Genomic DNA, 15,225 nt, shown 5'->3' with positions numbered 1-15,225 from the left:
CAGAGAATAGATGGTTGCACTTTTATTTTGCGACAGAAATATGTTGCCTAGTTCCAGCACATCACTGCTCAGATATCTCTCTGTGCCAACAGATACAAACTTTCTCTGATTTTTTTCTTTGGCATTGTTCCCATTTTTGTTACCTCTGGGATGTATTAAAATAGATGTATGAGATGCTTGGGACTGTGGCTGTTAATGCTGTGCTAATTAGGATTTTGTTTATAGTTTTTCAACCATCATGAAAAAAGAAATCTAGGGTCTTTCTTCTAGTGAAAGTCATGTCATTGTGTCACTTGGAATTGATTATTTTTCTCACTTTCCAGTAATATAGATGTAGAATTTCATTTCCCAGAATGAGTATTTGATCAGATGCTTCAAATCAAATCTAAATATTGCAGACAGCCCCAGAAGTAGGGGGTGGGGGGTAATGAAAATATGCCATTATCAGTTCCAGATGGTGGGATTTTTTTTTTCACCATCAACCTAAGAAAACAATCATTAACACAGACTTTGAAAAAGATGAACATGCTATTCACCAGCTTTTGCCTTTTGGCACATTATTCCCTTTTTAGGCAAAAGTTAATTCTTGTTTCTAGATCAATCCAGTGAACATTTTTGTTGTCTTGAAAAATTACATTGCACATTGGGCAGCATTTGCAGAAAGGAAAAGAGAAAACCCTTCAGACTGCAGCAGTGCACAGTCTACTTTACATCACCAAATTGTTCAAGGTGTGAATTAATAGGCACAGAAAGCAGCATTCAACTCCAGTGCAGATCTTGTAGACCTTAGTAGGTTATGCACTTAAAGCTAGGTAACATAAAGTTTCCTATTTACATTTGGCAACCTTGCCACTTTTCATGTGAATAAAATTACATTGTGTTAAGAAAGCACAGTACTCACAAAACTGACCCTTTTATATATGTTGAGCATAATGTGCAAGGTGATAAACTCTTAGCTGTAGAATACAATCATGCAATAGCAAAGGACAAATCTATGCTTTGTTATGCAGAGAACTAGGACTAAGGGTATAAGATACAATATGCTTTAAGAGACTTTTACATACAGTTCCATCTAGTTGTTTTAGCAGAAAATCCCCATCATCAGTTCAGTTATCATCCTATCCATATTGCCTAGGCTTTTTTTCAAGTAACAGATTAATTAAACCAGATTTCCTGGACCTATTTGTAATGCCAGCAGAACAACATTTTTTATATATTTTCTGCCTTGTCAAGGGACCTGGTCAAATGGTTAGAGAATTCAGATGTAGACACAAATACTCTTATGGCTCTGACCTGCTCTCTGATCTTGGGGAATATGTTTGATATCTATTTATTACTTAGCTTCCTCATCTTTAAAATGGGTATAACGATGCTTGTCCATCACTGGGAAACATTTAGAAATACATATTCAGATTGCTCTATATGAAGATGAATTACTGAATTATCTGTCCAGTCAGTACAGGTTCTGTCAAATCATGTATCTTTTGAAATATATTTTTGACAGCAGATCTGGGCAGAGTCTTTCAAGGTCACCTTTACAATGCTGAGATATGTGTCAGGAGCCTTGCAAATCTGGTATTACCAGAAACCTGAAAATTTATAGTTAAGCATTTACATGTGGCTCTTGTTTGTTTATTAAACCAGTTTCTTTCTATTATCATTGAAAAGTGCACACTTCTGAGAAGTCTGAGAAGCACTGCCTCCTAAAAGCGCAAGATCAGGTGATTCCAAAATATCGGAAGTCAGGCAGGCGGGGCAGAAGGCCAGCCTGGCTGACCAGGGAACTTCTACTGGAGCTTAGGCAAAAAAAGAAAGTGTACAGCTGATGGAAGGAGTGTCAGGTGACGAGGAAGGAATACAGGGATGCTGTTCATGTTTGTAGGGAGAAAATTCATGTGGCCAAAGCCCAACTAGAGTTGAAGCTGGCCATGTCTTTGGGAGACAATAAAAAAGGGTTTTTTAGATATGTGAACAGAAAAAGGAGAACCAAAGAAAAAATAGGTCCGCTACTAGACGGGGAGGGTCTCCTCACAGACAATGACATAGGCAAAGCAGAGACATTTAACGCCTTCCTCGCCTCTGTCTTCAACACTGATGATGGGCTTCGGGACCCCGGGTGCCCTGAGCTGGAGGACCATGACGGTGGGAATGACAAACTCCCAACCGACCCTGAATGTGCGCGGGAATTGCTGGTCCACCTGGATCCATACAAGTCCATGGGTCCAGATGGGATTCATCCCGGGGTGCTTAAAGAGCTGGCTAATGTCATCGCGGGACCTCTCTCAATTATTTTTCAACGATCTTGGGAATCTGGAGAGGTCACAGTAGACTGGAAGCTGACAAACGTTGTGCCAATATTCAAGAAGGGTAAGAAAGAAGACCCTAGCAATTACAGGCCTGTCAGTCTCACGTCAGTGCCTGGTAAAATTATGGAGAGGGTGATCCTTGAAGTTATAGAAGCGCACCCGGGGGATGACGCAGCCATTGGTCCCAGCCAACATGGGTTCATGAGGGGTAGGTCCTGCCTAACAAATTTGATTTCCTTTTATGATAAGATCACCCATCTAGTCGATCAAGGGAAACCAGCTGATGTGATCTTCCTGGACTTCAGCAAAGCTTTTGACACGGTTTCCCATAGGATCCTACTGGACAGAATGTCCAGCATACAGCTAAACAAAAACATCATGCGATGGGTGAGCAATTGACTTACGGGCAAGGCTCAAAGGGTTGTGGTAAATGGGGCCACATCTGGCTGGCGGATGGTCACTAGTGGGGTCCCTCAAGGCTCCATGTTAGGGCCAGTCCTCTTCAATGTTTTTATAAATGATTTGGATGTAGGACTAGAAGGTGTTCTGAGCAAATTTGCTGACGACACCAAACTTGGAGGAGTTGTGGACTCGGCTGAGGGTGGAAAGGCCTTGCAGAGAGATCTGGACAGACTGGAGAGCTGGGCGATCACCAACTGCATGAAGTTTAACACAAGCAAGTGCCAGGTCCTGCACCTGGGACGGGGCAACCCTGGCTGTACGTACAGACTGGGTGACAAGACGCTGGAGAGCAGCCCTGCAGAGAGGGATCTGGGGGTTGTGGTTGACAGCAAGTAGAATGTGAGCCAGCAGTGTGCCCTGGCAGCCAGGAGGACCAACCGTATCCTGGGATGCATCAAGCACGGCATCGCTAGTCGGTCGAGGGAAGTGATTGTCCCGTTCTACTCTGGTGCTGGTGCGGCCTCACCTCGAGTACTGTGTGCAGTTCTGGGCACCACAGTACAAGAAGGACATTAAACTGTTGGAGAGTGTCCAGAGGAGGGTGACGAAGATGGTGAAGGGACGAGAGGGAAAGATGTATGAGGAGCGGCTGAGGTCACTTGGCCTGTTCAGCCTGGAGAAGAGGAGGCTGAGGGGGGACCTCATCGCAGTCTACAACTTCCTCGCGAGGGGAAGTAGGGAGGCAGGTGACCCATTCTCCATTATCACCAGTGACAGGACCCGTGGGAACGATGTCAAGTTGAGGCAGGGGAAGTTTAGGCTGGACATCAGGAAGAGGTTCTTCACCGAGAGGGTGGTCGCACACTGGAACAGGCTCCCCAGTGAAGTAGTCACTGCACCAAGCCTGTCAGAGTTTAAGAAGCGATTGGACTGTGCACTTAGTCACATGGTCTAAAGTTTTGGGTAGACCTGTGCGGTGCCAGGAGTTGGACTTGATGATCCTTATGGGTCCCTTCCAACTCGGGATATTCTATGATTCTGTAAGTCATTCTAATACTCCTGTTGATGAATGCTCAAATACAGTTCTTGCTGGCTCTTGGCAGCTGGGGCTGTTGAACTGTTGCTCCTGTGAGCAAGCCGAAGTAAGAAGCCATTCATGCAACAGCAGTAGTCCTAGTCTCTTGTAAGGGTTAGGAGATTGTTTCACACTTCCTATACTTACAGGAAGCAGGAAATTCAAAAGGGGATTGCATTTGTAAACTAGTCAAGTCTTTCCCCCGTTCTTGTAACTGCTCCCAAATAAGATGAAAGACACCCATAAAACAGGGATGTCTGCATCAAACTATCCCCCAGACTGACCATGAAGAAATAGAGGTGTAGATGTGTGTGCCCTCATATGGAAATATTTATATTTCTGTTATTGCTTACCTGATTTTGTTTTGTTTTTAAATCTGCTATAGCTCTGGCTATTTCCCGGAAAAGGCAGAGATTTAGAAAGACTGAAGAAAATTAAATTTACAGGGTAATTGTGAACTGTGTAGAGAAGTACTTACTTCTCCCATTAAAATTTCCTTTTTTATTGATTACCCTTTTATTTGTGGATGAGATGCAAATAGGAATTTTCAGTCTGTCATCTCTAAAACATTAATTAGTCTGTATTTATAGTACTTGCCGTCCATCTACTTTTTAATCATACTGATTAAATTGTAAAATAAAGTAGCATAAACTATCAGAGGTAACAGAAAAATGGAATAATTAGGAAATCAATAAACTATTCAGTAGCATATACAAGACATCCAAATGACCTTCCAGAATAACACCTAATAGTCAGAATCTTTGTAGACCAAATCATAAAAGACCATAATGAAGTACAAATCTTGGAAGATAGATTTAATGAAATGTAAATACGTTGTATGATTTCTAAATCTTAGAGGACAGCTAATGGGCCAAACAAATTCTAGCAGTCTGCTAATGTCAGCTTAGCCAACTTTGGTTTCTTGAGTTCTCTCTGATGACTGTGGACTAAAATAATGCCAAGGAGAACCAAACAGGAAAGTATAAAAGATTCATGTAAAATGAAATGCAGAAAGGAAAGAACAACTGAGCAGATGCTAAGTGAATAATTAAGTATGTAGTGCCAGTTTTGCACCAAATCCTCTTAAGTAGGTACTAATGAAGCAACTCAAGACAGTAAAATGGGTAGATTAGGTTTCTGTTGTTTTGCTAATTACTAACACAAAAATAATTAAGTAGTTGATACCGTTTGTGCAGTTGGATTTGTGTTGGGAAGATGCATGGCAGACTTAAGAATGCCTGGCAAGGTGCCAGTGAAAGAGAATTAAGGAAGCTGTAGGGTATAGTACTGTTTCCATACTGTCCTCATCAGGACTTTCTACTGCTCCATTTGAGATACATAAATGGTGATAGGGCTTTTCCCATGCTGTGCCCTGTCCAGGTGTGGCCTCAACAGTGCTGAGCAAAGGGGGAGGATTACCTCTCAACCTGCTCTCAACACTCCTTCTGATGCAGGCTAGGATCCGTTGGCCTTCTTGGCCACAAGGGCATACTGCTGGCTCAAGCTTAACTTGCTGTCTGCTATGACCACCAGGTCCCTCTCCACAGAGCTGCTCTCCAGCAGGTCAGCTGCCAACTTGTACTGGTGTCTGGGGTTATTCCTCCCCCTGTGCATGACCCTGCACTTGCCCTTATGGAACCTCATGAGGTTCCTCTCCGCCCAACTGTCCAGCCCGTATTCATTTAGATGAAAAAGAAAGCAGTGTCAATGACATACTTTGATCAGCACCTGTTGGAAATCAGACCACTGTATTTTACTAAATTTGAAGATCTGGGTGCTCCTCACTCCAGATTTGGCCCAACTGATTTTGCACATCTGTACTTAAAAGCAGTTTAGTGGAGCATTTGTTCAGAGTAAGCATTCAAAGAGATGGTACAGCAGCCCAGTGCAAGCATGCGACATACTCTAAACAGTCTCAAATTTTGGTTTGAACAATAAGTGCATCTCAGTGGAAAAGAACATAATTAAAATGCTGAACTTGTTAATTACATGAACATACGGGTGCACAGTAATCTTCCAGTCCTGGAGAAATACTCCGAGAAAGACATTTCCTTGTGAAAGTTATTTCTTTGATCCTAAAACAGGTGATTTGTCACCTTCATACATGTGTCAGGTTCAGCAAATAATTTGTTGTTGAGTTCTGTTTTCCATGTGGTAGCTCAGTGCTGTCATATCAAATACTGCTGAGCATTATATAGAAGGCGATTCTGCACCTTATTTTTAAAACCCAGGGAAAGGGGTTAAAGGACTAAAAATATCTCTGACTTAAAGGGTAACAACTTTAGGGAGGAAATAGGCTGGAAATATATTCAACAATGCAGCTCAGGAGTGCAAGGTGCAGCTGCCACATTAAAGCAGTGTATTCTGGGAAGATGTGGAAAATAAGGTTGCATCTACTCATACTTTAAATGCAAAGATGGAACTACTAAATAGTCTAGTCTTCAGAAAACGTTGTTGCGCAGATGTGTTCTAATTCAAATATGTCCAAGTAAATCCTTAGTATTAGTAAATAATGTTATAGTTTGCCTAATAACTTCTTTATTTGTCTGCTGGATAGAAAGAAAGTACTACCCACTCCTTGTAATTGTCCTGCCTGTGAATGTCCTGTGTGCTCCAAAGAGCTTTCAGATTACATAACATTCATGGTTAATCAGCTATTATAATCTGCATATGCTTAGCCAAGAATTGCTGAATGTTGTCTTGTATTGATTCTATAGGTAACATCAGAAACACTGAGAAGCTGAACTATGATAAACAGCATCAGTATGAGATAATGGTAACAGCTTTTGACTGTGGGCAAAAACATGCAAGAGAAGATGTCTTAGTACGAGTTAATGTAAAACCAGTGTGCAAACCAGGCTGGCAAGGTAAGGTTTAATAGTTTATATATTTTAAAGTTATTTTTCTTTTTTAGTATTTTTTCTTTGCCATTTTTTCCCCTCACACACACAGTAAGGAGAAACTATGGTGCTTATTGCAGTGGTATAGAAAACTGTTGCTATTTCTTTTGCTTACTTTATTATGAACCTGTTAAAAATGTGCATAACAATCCCATAGTTGGTTAGATTTGCAGTGTTTCTTTAGTCAGAACCAAAAATCAAACACAAAGAAGGCTGAATATACAGAAAGGTTAAAAAATGTTTCTAGTTTGCTTTTCTCCTACTGCTCCTTTAAATAAACCTTTTGGAGCCACCGTGACAAGGTACTGTCTCGACCAGAGGATTTCAGATTATATTGTTCCAATATGGAAATGTCTTCCGTATGCATGCACAAATGCATGAGTCAAGGCATGCTCAACCAGTAGTAGGTATGAAAGGCATGTTTTATCCAGATTACTGTCTTTGTATTGAGAAATTTCAGTAGGAATATATATATATATATATATTTAAAGGGTTTTAAGGAGCTGCAGTCTACTGTCTAAAATGGTGAAAACCCAGATGGTGATATACTGAGAAGAAGGAAAAATTCAGTCTGGCTGTTACACGTGAAGGCAAATTTGTTGAACAAAACCTAAGAAAAAAAAGCATTTTCTTTGTAAAGTGAGGCACCCCCCTATCTAGAGGATTTCACACTGGCATAAATCTATAATATAATTTCATTTTCAGAGTCTTCATTTAAAACATTTTAATTTCTCAGGAATGTATTAGCTGCCTCCACCCCCCAAGCATTTTGAAGAGCATTTTTATTTTATATATATATATATATATATATATAAACATTTGCATATCTTAAACAGATCTTATTGTTCAAAAACTCATGACTTATGCTATAAAACCAATACAGTATCTTTACGCTATGGAAATGTTCTGTTCCTACTTTATGGAGTCATTGCAAATGAATGAAATATACATTCTAGGTTGGAATTTGTATTAGAATGGGTGCAATTGTTGATTTGTAGTTTCCACATTATTTCCACTTGAATATTTTATTAACTGGATAATTTTTGCAAAGAGACCTCACTAACAATGATACATTTATACTACCCACTATTGTCATGTTTATTTCATAGTTCCAGTGTCAAATATAGTATAGATGGTTATTGATGGTCCCATCAGGTACATATAGATAACAGGTAGCCTATAAAAGTAATACAAACAAACTCACATAAGATTTTTCATTTTTGTTACGCTTTGTTTATCTTCAGTTGTGTGAAGTGTTTGCAAGCCATTTAAGGTTTTAATGCAAAAGCTGGAATTAAACTATTATTTTATGCATACAAAAATTATACTTTCCTAGAAGTCAGCTGTATGTTGGTTGTTTGTTAGACAAACTTTCAGGTATTTAATATAAGGGGCTGCCAGGTTGTAATTTTTAATGTGTGATGGTAGAAAAATAGACTGCTCATCCTGTTTGGATTAAAAAAGTAAAAAAGGGAAGGAAACAAAAAACCTGAGGGAAAACAGCAAACAGGGAGCAACATTTCTTAAAAATAAATAAATAAATGTAATCCATGATTGTTTCAAGCAACTTGTCTAAAGTTGCTTGAATTTGGGCTTTCATCGTGCTTGAATTTGGACTTTTTACTTCTGTGGCAATTTGGCACAGTCTTTCTTCCTACTGGTCTGAAAAGTTTTATGTCTTAAAGTTTATCATAGACAGGGCATAAATATCAAATAGGTTCTGCTCTAGCTTATTCCATGCTTGTTGAATTGTACTTTTCTACCTGTTAGAAGGATACCTGCTTCATTTCACTGGCATGTCTCCATGTTGAATTACACACAGTGCAAGTGGACAGTACTTGCCTAGTCAGGGTATAAGGTCCTTAAGTAAACAATTGGGTATATGACATTAGTTCTTAATCGTCACATCATTAATTATAATTTGGAAGATGCAACGTAATACTTGTATACAGAAATTTGTACATTGCTTTTAGAGAATTTTCTATGCCTACTTATTTTTAAAGGTGAAGATAGTTGCACAGGTTGTGGTGTTTTTCACTTTGAACCAATATCTGTAAAAATTAACTGTCACTAGAAAAACAAAACAAACAAAACCTTTAGTATTTCCAGTACTTAGAGAGTACCTACAATTACAGTGTTCTTACTTCCCTGTGTCTGTCACTCTGTGACCTCTCCACAAAGAGGCAGCTAGCAGGTATGCTCCATCATCTTTGCAATAATGATATATTTGAAGACTGGATGACTAGGAAAGGTACAATAGTGTTTTGCTTGACAGAAGAGAAATATTCTGAGCCTTTGGCTATAATATAAAACTTGACAAAATATGATTTTTTCTTGTTCTTCAGTGTTAGCTTGAGCAAATAAATACTTGGAAATTCACTTTTATAACAATAGCAGTTCTTAAAAGTTATTGGCTTTAGTAATCTGAAACACTGTGCAGTTCTTCGCATGAATATCATGAATAGAGATGGTCTAATAAATTTAATGTTAGAAGTTTCAGTGCCATCACAGATGCCCTTCAAATAACCTCCACTGCAGAAGGGTGAGACAGCGAAGACTTCTTGTACGCAGAACAACACACAAAAAGATTCCTGTTTCTAGAGGACAAGTCCATGTGACAAGAATGTACAGCAGAGCAAATAAGACTCAATAGGCCTAGGTGCCATACTTTAAACAATTTTCCCTTTGACAGAGAACAATTCTAATAGCATTCAAGGTGTCATGCTGAACAACTAATATGGGGGGGGCTGGCTGGGGTGGGGGGACTGGCTGCTTGGGAATAGGTAGGGCATCAGTCAGCAGGTGGTGAGCAATTGCATTGTGCATCACTTCTTTTGTACACCCTATTATTAGTAGTACTATTATCATTTTTATTTTCCTTTCTTTTCTGTCCTAATAAACTGTCTTTATCTCAACCCACAGACTTTCATTTTTTTCTGATTCTCTCCCCCATCCCAGAGAGGGAGGGAGGAGGGCGAGCGAAGGGCTGTGTGGTGCTTAGCTGCCAGTCAGATTAAACCGCAACAGTCTAGCATCTACTTCCCTAGTCTTTGAAGATGAACATTAATCTACCATCAACAACCATTCTCACACAGGCATTTCTGGTAAATTACAAGCTCTTTTAGAAATAAACCTGACCCAAACTCACATTGGGCCATTCTGAGCAGACTATTCCAAAATGGTATTGGTGTCCTAAGAAAGCTGAAAATTTCTATTTATCTACCTAATAAATTGACACATTAACTACTCTCGTTAGATGTTTTTATAAAGATATTGCCCATTCCTTTTTAAGGCATGTAGGACTCATTAAGGTGACGTAGGGCTTTGCCACCACCAAAAGGCATATTCCTACCCCCTCTTCCATGTTGACTAGTCATTCAGAGACCACAAAAAGTTCACAGCTTGCTTCTCCTGCTGAAATATAGTCTCCTTTGTTCAGAGAAGGGCTGCTTCTCTTTTAGTAGTGGAGTGATCTTAGATCACTTCTGAATCCACATACTTCATAGATAGTATTTGCAGAAGGCACTGAGAGTGATTTTTAAAATGGTATTCATGTGGGCTTTCCAGTAAAACCCAATTACAGAGAAAAAGCAAAACTGTCTCTGCTTTTGCTCTTAACAAGGAGAAAGATGATTACTAAAGCAATTGGTTATTGTGAGGGAAAGAGAGGGGTTTGGTCAACTACAGAAACCACACATGAGAATAATATTCCTAGTCCTTAGGAACAATTTCAGAGACCCAAATATTTTCTGTAGTAAATGTAAATTTACTTCCATTCTTGTTGTGCACATACCTAGCAGTTTAAAATGCAATGCTTTTGTTGTCTTAATATTTATTAGATATTTGCCCTTTTTTTGAATAAAAGCTACTGCTTGATGCCACTCTAGTCTTGGAGCTGCTGTGTCCTTTAGCCCTTTAGCCCATATGTCCCATTAGCCGTATGTCCTTAAACCTGGGTAATCATAATGAAATGCACATATTGAGCTGTTAACTCGAATCAAACTATTTAGTGGAATACTCAGTCTTACCTATTTCAGGCATTTGAAAATTAATGGAATTGGTGAGTACCTCTAGTTTGGCGGCTCAGAATTTACATAAGTTTATACTCATTTGCAGTACTTCTATCATCATTGTTCTTCTTGCTCTGTTTGCTTACCAGACATACTTAGAGAAAGCAGTCATGTCTATTTCAATCTCACTTTGAAGATGGAAACAGCTTTTCTCAGCTAATTCTATATACAGATTACAGCTAAATACATCTTTCATGAACATGGCCTTTTCCTAGAAAGACATTGTGATATATAATCAGACTTTTTTTTTTTCCTGGGTATATCAGACTGGTGTTTTATGGGCATGCTGTTAACTTAGTGGAATCAGCTCTTTTCCGATGTCGCATTCTTTAGCGGTGACACCAGTTCACTGAAGAAGTTCCTGAGAATGAACTGGCACTTTGTGTTATAACCACAAAGTGGTTATAACTATTTCTATAACACCAGTTCTCAAGGTCTTATTCTGTGCTTTGGATATCCTGTTTCTATATTGACTTCCAATGTAAGATTACCTTCCCATTTCATCATTAACAAAAGTAATTAATACAGTCCTGGTTTTGTGTGAAGATCAGGAATAGAAATGTAAAATAATCCCATGGAGGATTCATAAGAATCCTTACTAGTTACTTCCCTGTGTACCACAAGCTTTACTTTTTCTACAGTAACCCACTGTTGCCCTCTTTAGAGAATTGTGTGCATATTACACTTGAAATACCAATGCTTGCCTTCTCCATCTTAAGATATAACAGAAAACATTCATTTTAGACATATTTCTAGATTCTTATGTCCATATACCTCTTTGGAAGTTCACTTTCTTTGTTCACTTTTCTACATTGCGGGGGGGGGGAGGAGAAGGAACAGAGGGACACTTCTCATTGCAAGCTCTCCATGAGCTTCACTGTGGCAATTCTCATTTCACTGAGAAATTTCTTACTTCTAAGATGTTGCTGATGGGTCCATTGTTGTGTTTTCTCTACTCAGGAGAGAAAGCACTACAGAATATTCAGCTAGGTTTGAGGCTTTTCCCTATGTTTTATTTCCTCTGCATGTTACTACTTCTAAATAGTCTTTGCATCATGGCCTTAATAAACTTGCCACACAGGTTTTGACATCCTCAATTCATTTGATTTCAGTGACTAGTCCATGTAGTCTTTCAGCCCGTCTTCTGGAATTTGAGAACATAAGAGAACAGAATCTTGCATGCTGTTCAGTAGAAAAGTTCCTTGGAATACGAAGATCCAAATTCTAGTTACAGCCTTTGTTCTCCAAGATTAGGAAGCTGCCTCTTGCCATAATTACATCATTTTTCTGGTAGCTTGTCCTTCTGAAAACATTAGAAGTCTCTAACCACATCTAAACCTGGTGTCAAGGAGCATCCAGAGGAGGATTACTTCCTAAGGAAAGGCAAAGCAGGAGCCTAATTGTAGTAACAAAGCCAGCAGAGCCTTCACCAGCCAGGGCCAGCCCCACAACGGCCAGGTGAGGTGAACAGCACAGACCCAGAGTTGGGAGCCAGGTTCAGCCAAGAGCTCAGATCCTCAGGCAAGTTCATGTTGAGGAGGCAAGTCCCAGGAAGTCAATCCATAGGTCAGGATTAGGATCAGGTCTCTGATCACTGTGCAGGTCCGCAGCCATGAGGTCAGGCTGAGACCAAGCCAGGAAGTCAGCCCGTGGGCCGACAGCTGGATGAAGGACATCCACAGCCAGGTATGGGTATGTTTGTGGTTGAACTGGAGAGCAGCACTCCTACAGGAAGTTAAGTTGGGCCAAGACTGAAATCTCAGGGCTGAGCTTAAATCTGTTTAAGGTCCTGGGCCCATGGGTGTTAGTGGAAACCCCAGGTGAGTCTTATGGAGGCTCATTAGGGCTTATTAGTAGACTTCGGGCCCTGACTTCGGGTTGTTGCAGCAGATACCTATTATTATTCAAATGCAATCTCACACCAAATAATTGTTTAACCTTTGCTGTTTTTCCTGTATTTACTTTCTCATATGATTCTCATATGATTATTTGGTTATGCCAAATCCCCACCATTAGGATTTTTTGTTTTATCACTCAACAGTGTATTCAGTATCATGTATCTCCAGTTCAGACACAACAGTTATTTCACTGTGCTTTACTAACTCCTGCAAGAGCAAATTTTACCCCTGTCCTGCACGAGTTCAAATTTCTTTCTCTCCCTTTGTTTAAAATAAAAATAAAAATCAGCATGTTGCAGAAAGAGAAGGTGTATGTAGTTGTTTACTTACGCTTACGAGTTCTGTACTCAAATCTCTTAGCAAACCGTGGTGCATCAGCACCGTGGAAGTTAGTTTCAGTCTTCCTTTGGCTATGGAGAGGCTTTAACTAGGTCAGACTTTCTGATTATCATTTCTGTAACAGGTCAGTCATCATATTTAACATCCATAAATTTGTATGTGGCATCAGATTTAGTGGTCTGGTCATTTATATGTTGCTATCTTGTATATTAGCTGTAAAACCTAGATTTGTTTATTAGTTTTTTTATTATTCTGTCATAGCACTAATGGTGCTGGATGAGTAACAGAACTTTAAATATTATTTTGCAGTGTTGGTTAAAATTGTACGTAGTTTATGTGTTCATACATATGTGTGCTAGTGTATGTATATATTTACTCATATTATTCTTATATATGTACATATGTATATTATATACACGTTTGTTAAAACAGAGGAAAATACCATTAATCAAAAATTCAGTTCCTTCTAAACACATCTTTTTCTACCAGATTTTCCAAGAGCTTCTTCAAGATAGTTTTGAGATTTTTCTAGCATGAGAAGCATGGTCCTAGCTGATAATTAAATATTGCTTTGGTTTGGCATAATTTCTGCCAAACTTTCCTAGCACAATATATGTGTGGAAGCAGTTATAGGAGCTGTGGCATCCCTTGCAAAGTTGCCTACTTTATTCCCAAGAGAGAAAGCAGTTCTTTCTATCTGTCTGACCCTTTAAAACTTAGCAAATGGTTTTCAGGGAATGAAAACACAGTGACATTGATGGATCCTGGAAATAGTATTCTGCTGATGTTTACTAGCTGATTTCTGGCCAATTAACTAGACGACAACCTACCAAATTCACTCATATGTATAACGATTGATTTCATGAATGGGAAACTGCTTAGCATGAACAGACCTGGTTAGTTTAGTAGTTCAGGATCTTCACAGAAATGAAGTTATTTAAGAAAGGGACAGGCACACATTCACAATAGGTCTTCTAACTTTTCTTCTGAGATGACAAAGCATAGCAGATGATGTGTTTTAATGCTAATGATATGTTTAAAATTAAAATGATAATGTTAACACAATTTTGTTCACCTGTAATCTCTGTCGGGAAACAGCATTCAGAATTTCTTGAAAAATCTTTTGCAAGGCTGAAATTTCCTGTTTTACAAGTAAAAATTTTCCTCTTTCAGAAGTTTTGAGGAGGGTTAATTAGGAAGTAGGATGGATAAGATGATTGCTTTGTGTGTCTTTGCATTTTTTTTCCAAATAGGAAAATAAAATCCTTGGATTTTTATTTTTATTTATTTTTTTATTTTTAAATTGGCACGTTTTATATGTATATATATGTATATGCATGTATATGTCTATATATAAATATAAAGAAAATGCCATCCAAGGGAAACTACACAGGAACTGTTATCCATGTTTGTTTTGCTAAAAAGAAAGAAAAAAAATCCTTATCTTTACTTTGAAGTGGAAATTCGAGTACAAAGCATTGCCTAGCAGTTTGAAACTGGAAAAGGAAAAACAATGTATTGTGCTTCTGATTTATGACCCCACACAAACTATACACTTACATTATTCCGTATGGAAGTCTGCAATACATCAGTTGAAATGTGCTTAGCAGAACAATAGCCAATTTGGTACCACAGGCTCAGATATGAGGGATGAGTGCTATTGGTTAGCTGATGTGTGCTGTGTATTTCATGCAATTATTTAAAAGAAACAACATTTCATATGTTGATATCTTGACTAGGTGGTGATAATTTTATTTTAGAAAAATCTGTGCCAGATGTCAAGAGTTTGAGAAACAGCCCTGTGTTTTATGCCAGTAGATCAAGTCCCTGAATGTATAAACTGTTATTAATGGCAAACCAAGATTTAAGTTAAACTTCTATGAGTCCTTTCTCTTCTTCATAGTAGGTGCCTGACTATGCTATGTTTTGAGAATCCACTAATGTTATCGTAAATAAAATCCAAGTCAGCATATTTAGATTGCAGTAAAAAGCAAAGCCTAACAACAACAATAACAACAAAAGTAAAGCCTTAAAGTGCTTATATGGTCTTAACAAGGCTCTAAGTGCTTCCGCAGCATCTTGGTGCTAGTTTCTGTGAATTACCTAAAGGAAAAGTGCTGGCACCGTGTAGTCAAAAAAAAATTATCCTGAAGAATACACTCATTTTCAGAATATCTACACAAAGATACCATGAGTAGCATATCTTTAGATCATCTATTACTGTCTCACAACAAA

At 38.7% G+C, this 15,225-nt stretch overlaps 1 protein-coding gene across 1 annotated transcript in view; it reads left to right on the top strand.

The window, feature by feature from the left end:
• The window catches only part of CLSTN2 (calsyntenin 2), a 197,998-nt gene that overhangs the window by 115,005 nt on the left and 67,768 nt on the right, over positions 1-15,225 (top strand). Inside the window, exon 4 of the mRNA XM_035544917.2 lies at positions 6,501-6,650. Within this exon, the coding sequence (XP_035400810.1) occupies positions 6,501-6,650 (150 nt within the window). The remainder of the gene's footprint in view (positions 1-6,500; positions 6,651-15,225) is intronic.

Source organism: Cygnus atratus, chromosome 9, assembly GCF_013377495.2.
Source record: "Cygnus atratus isolate AKBS03 ecotype Queensland, Australia chromosome 9, CAtr_DNAZoo_HiC_assembly, whole genome shotgun sequence".
Taxonomy (NCBI): Eukaryota; Metazoa; Chordata; class Aves; order Anseriformes; family Anatidae; genus Cygnus; species Cygnus atratus.
The sequence above is the reverse complement of the archived record's forward strand: the minus strand, read 5'-3'. Positions and strand labels throughout refer to the sequence as shown.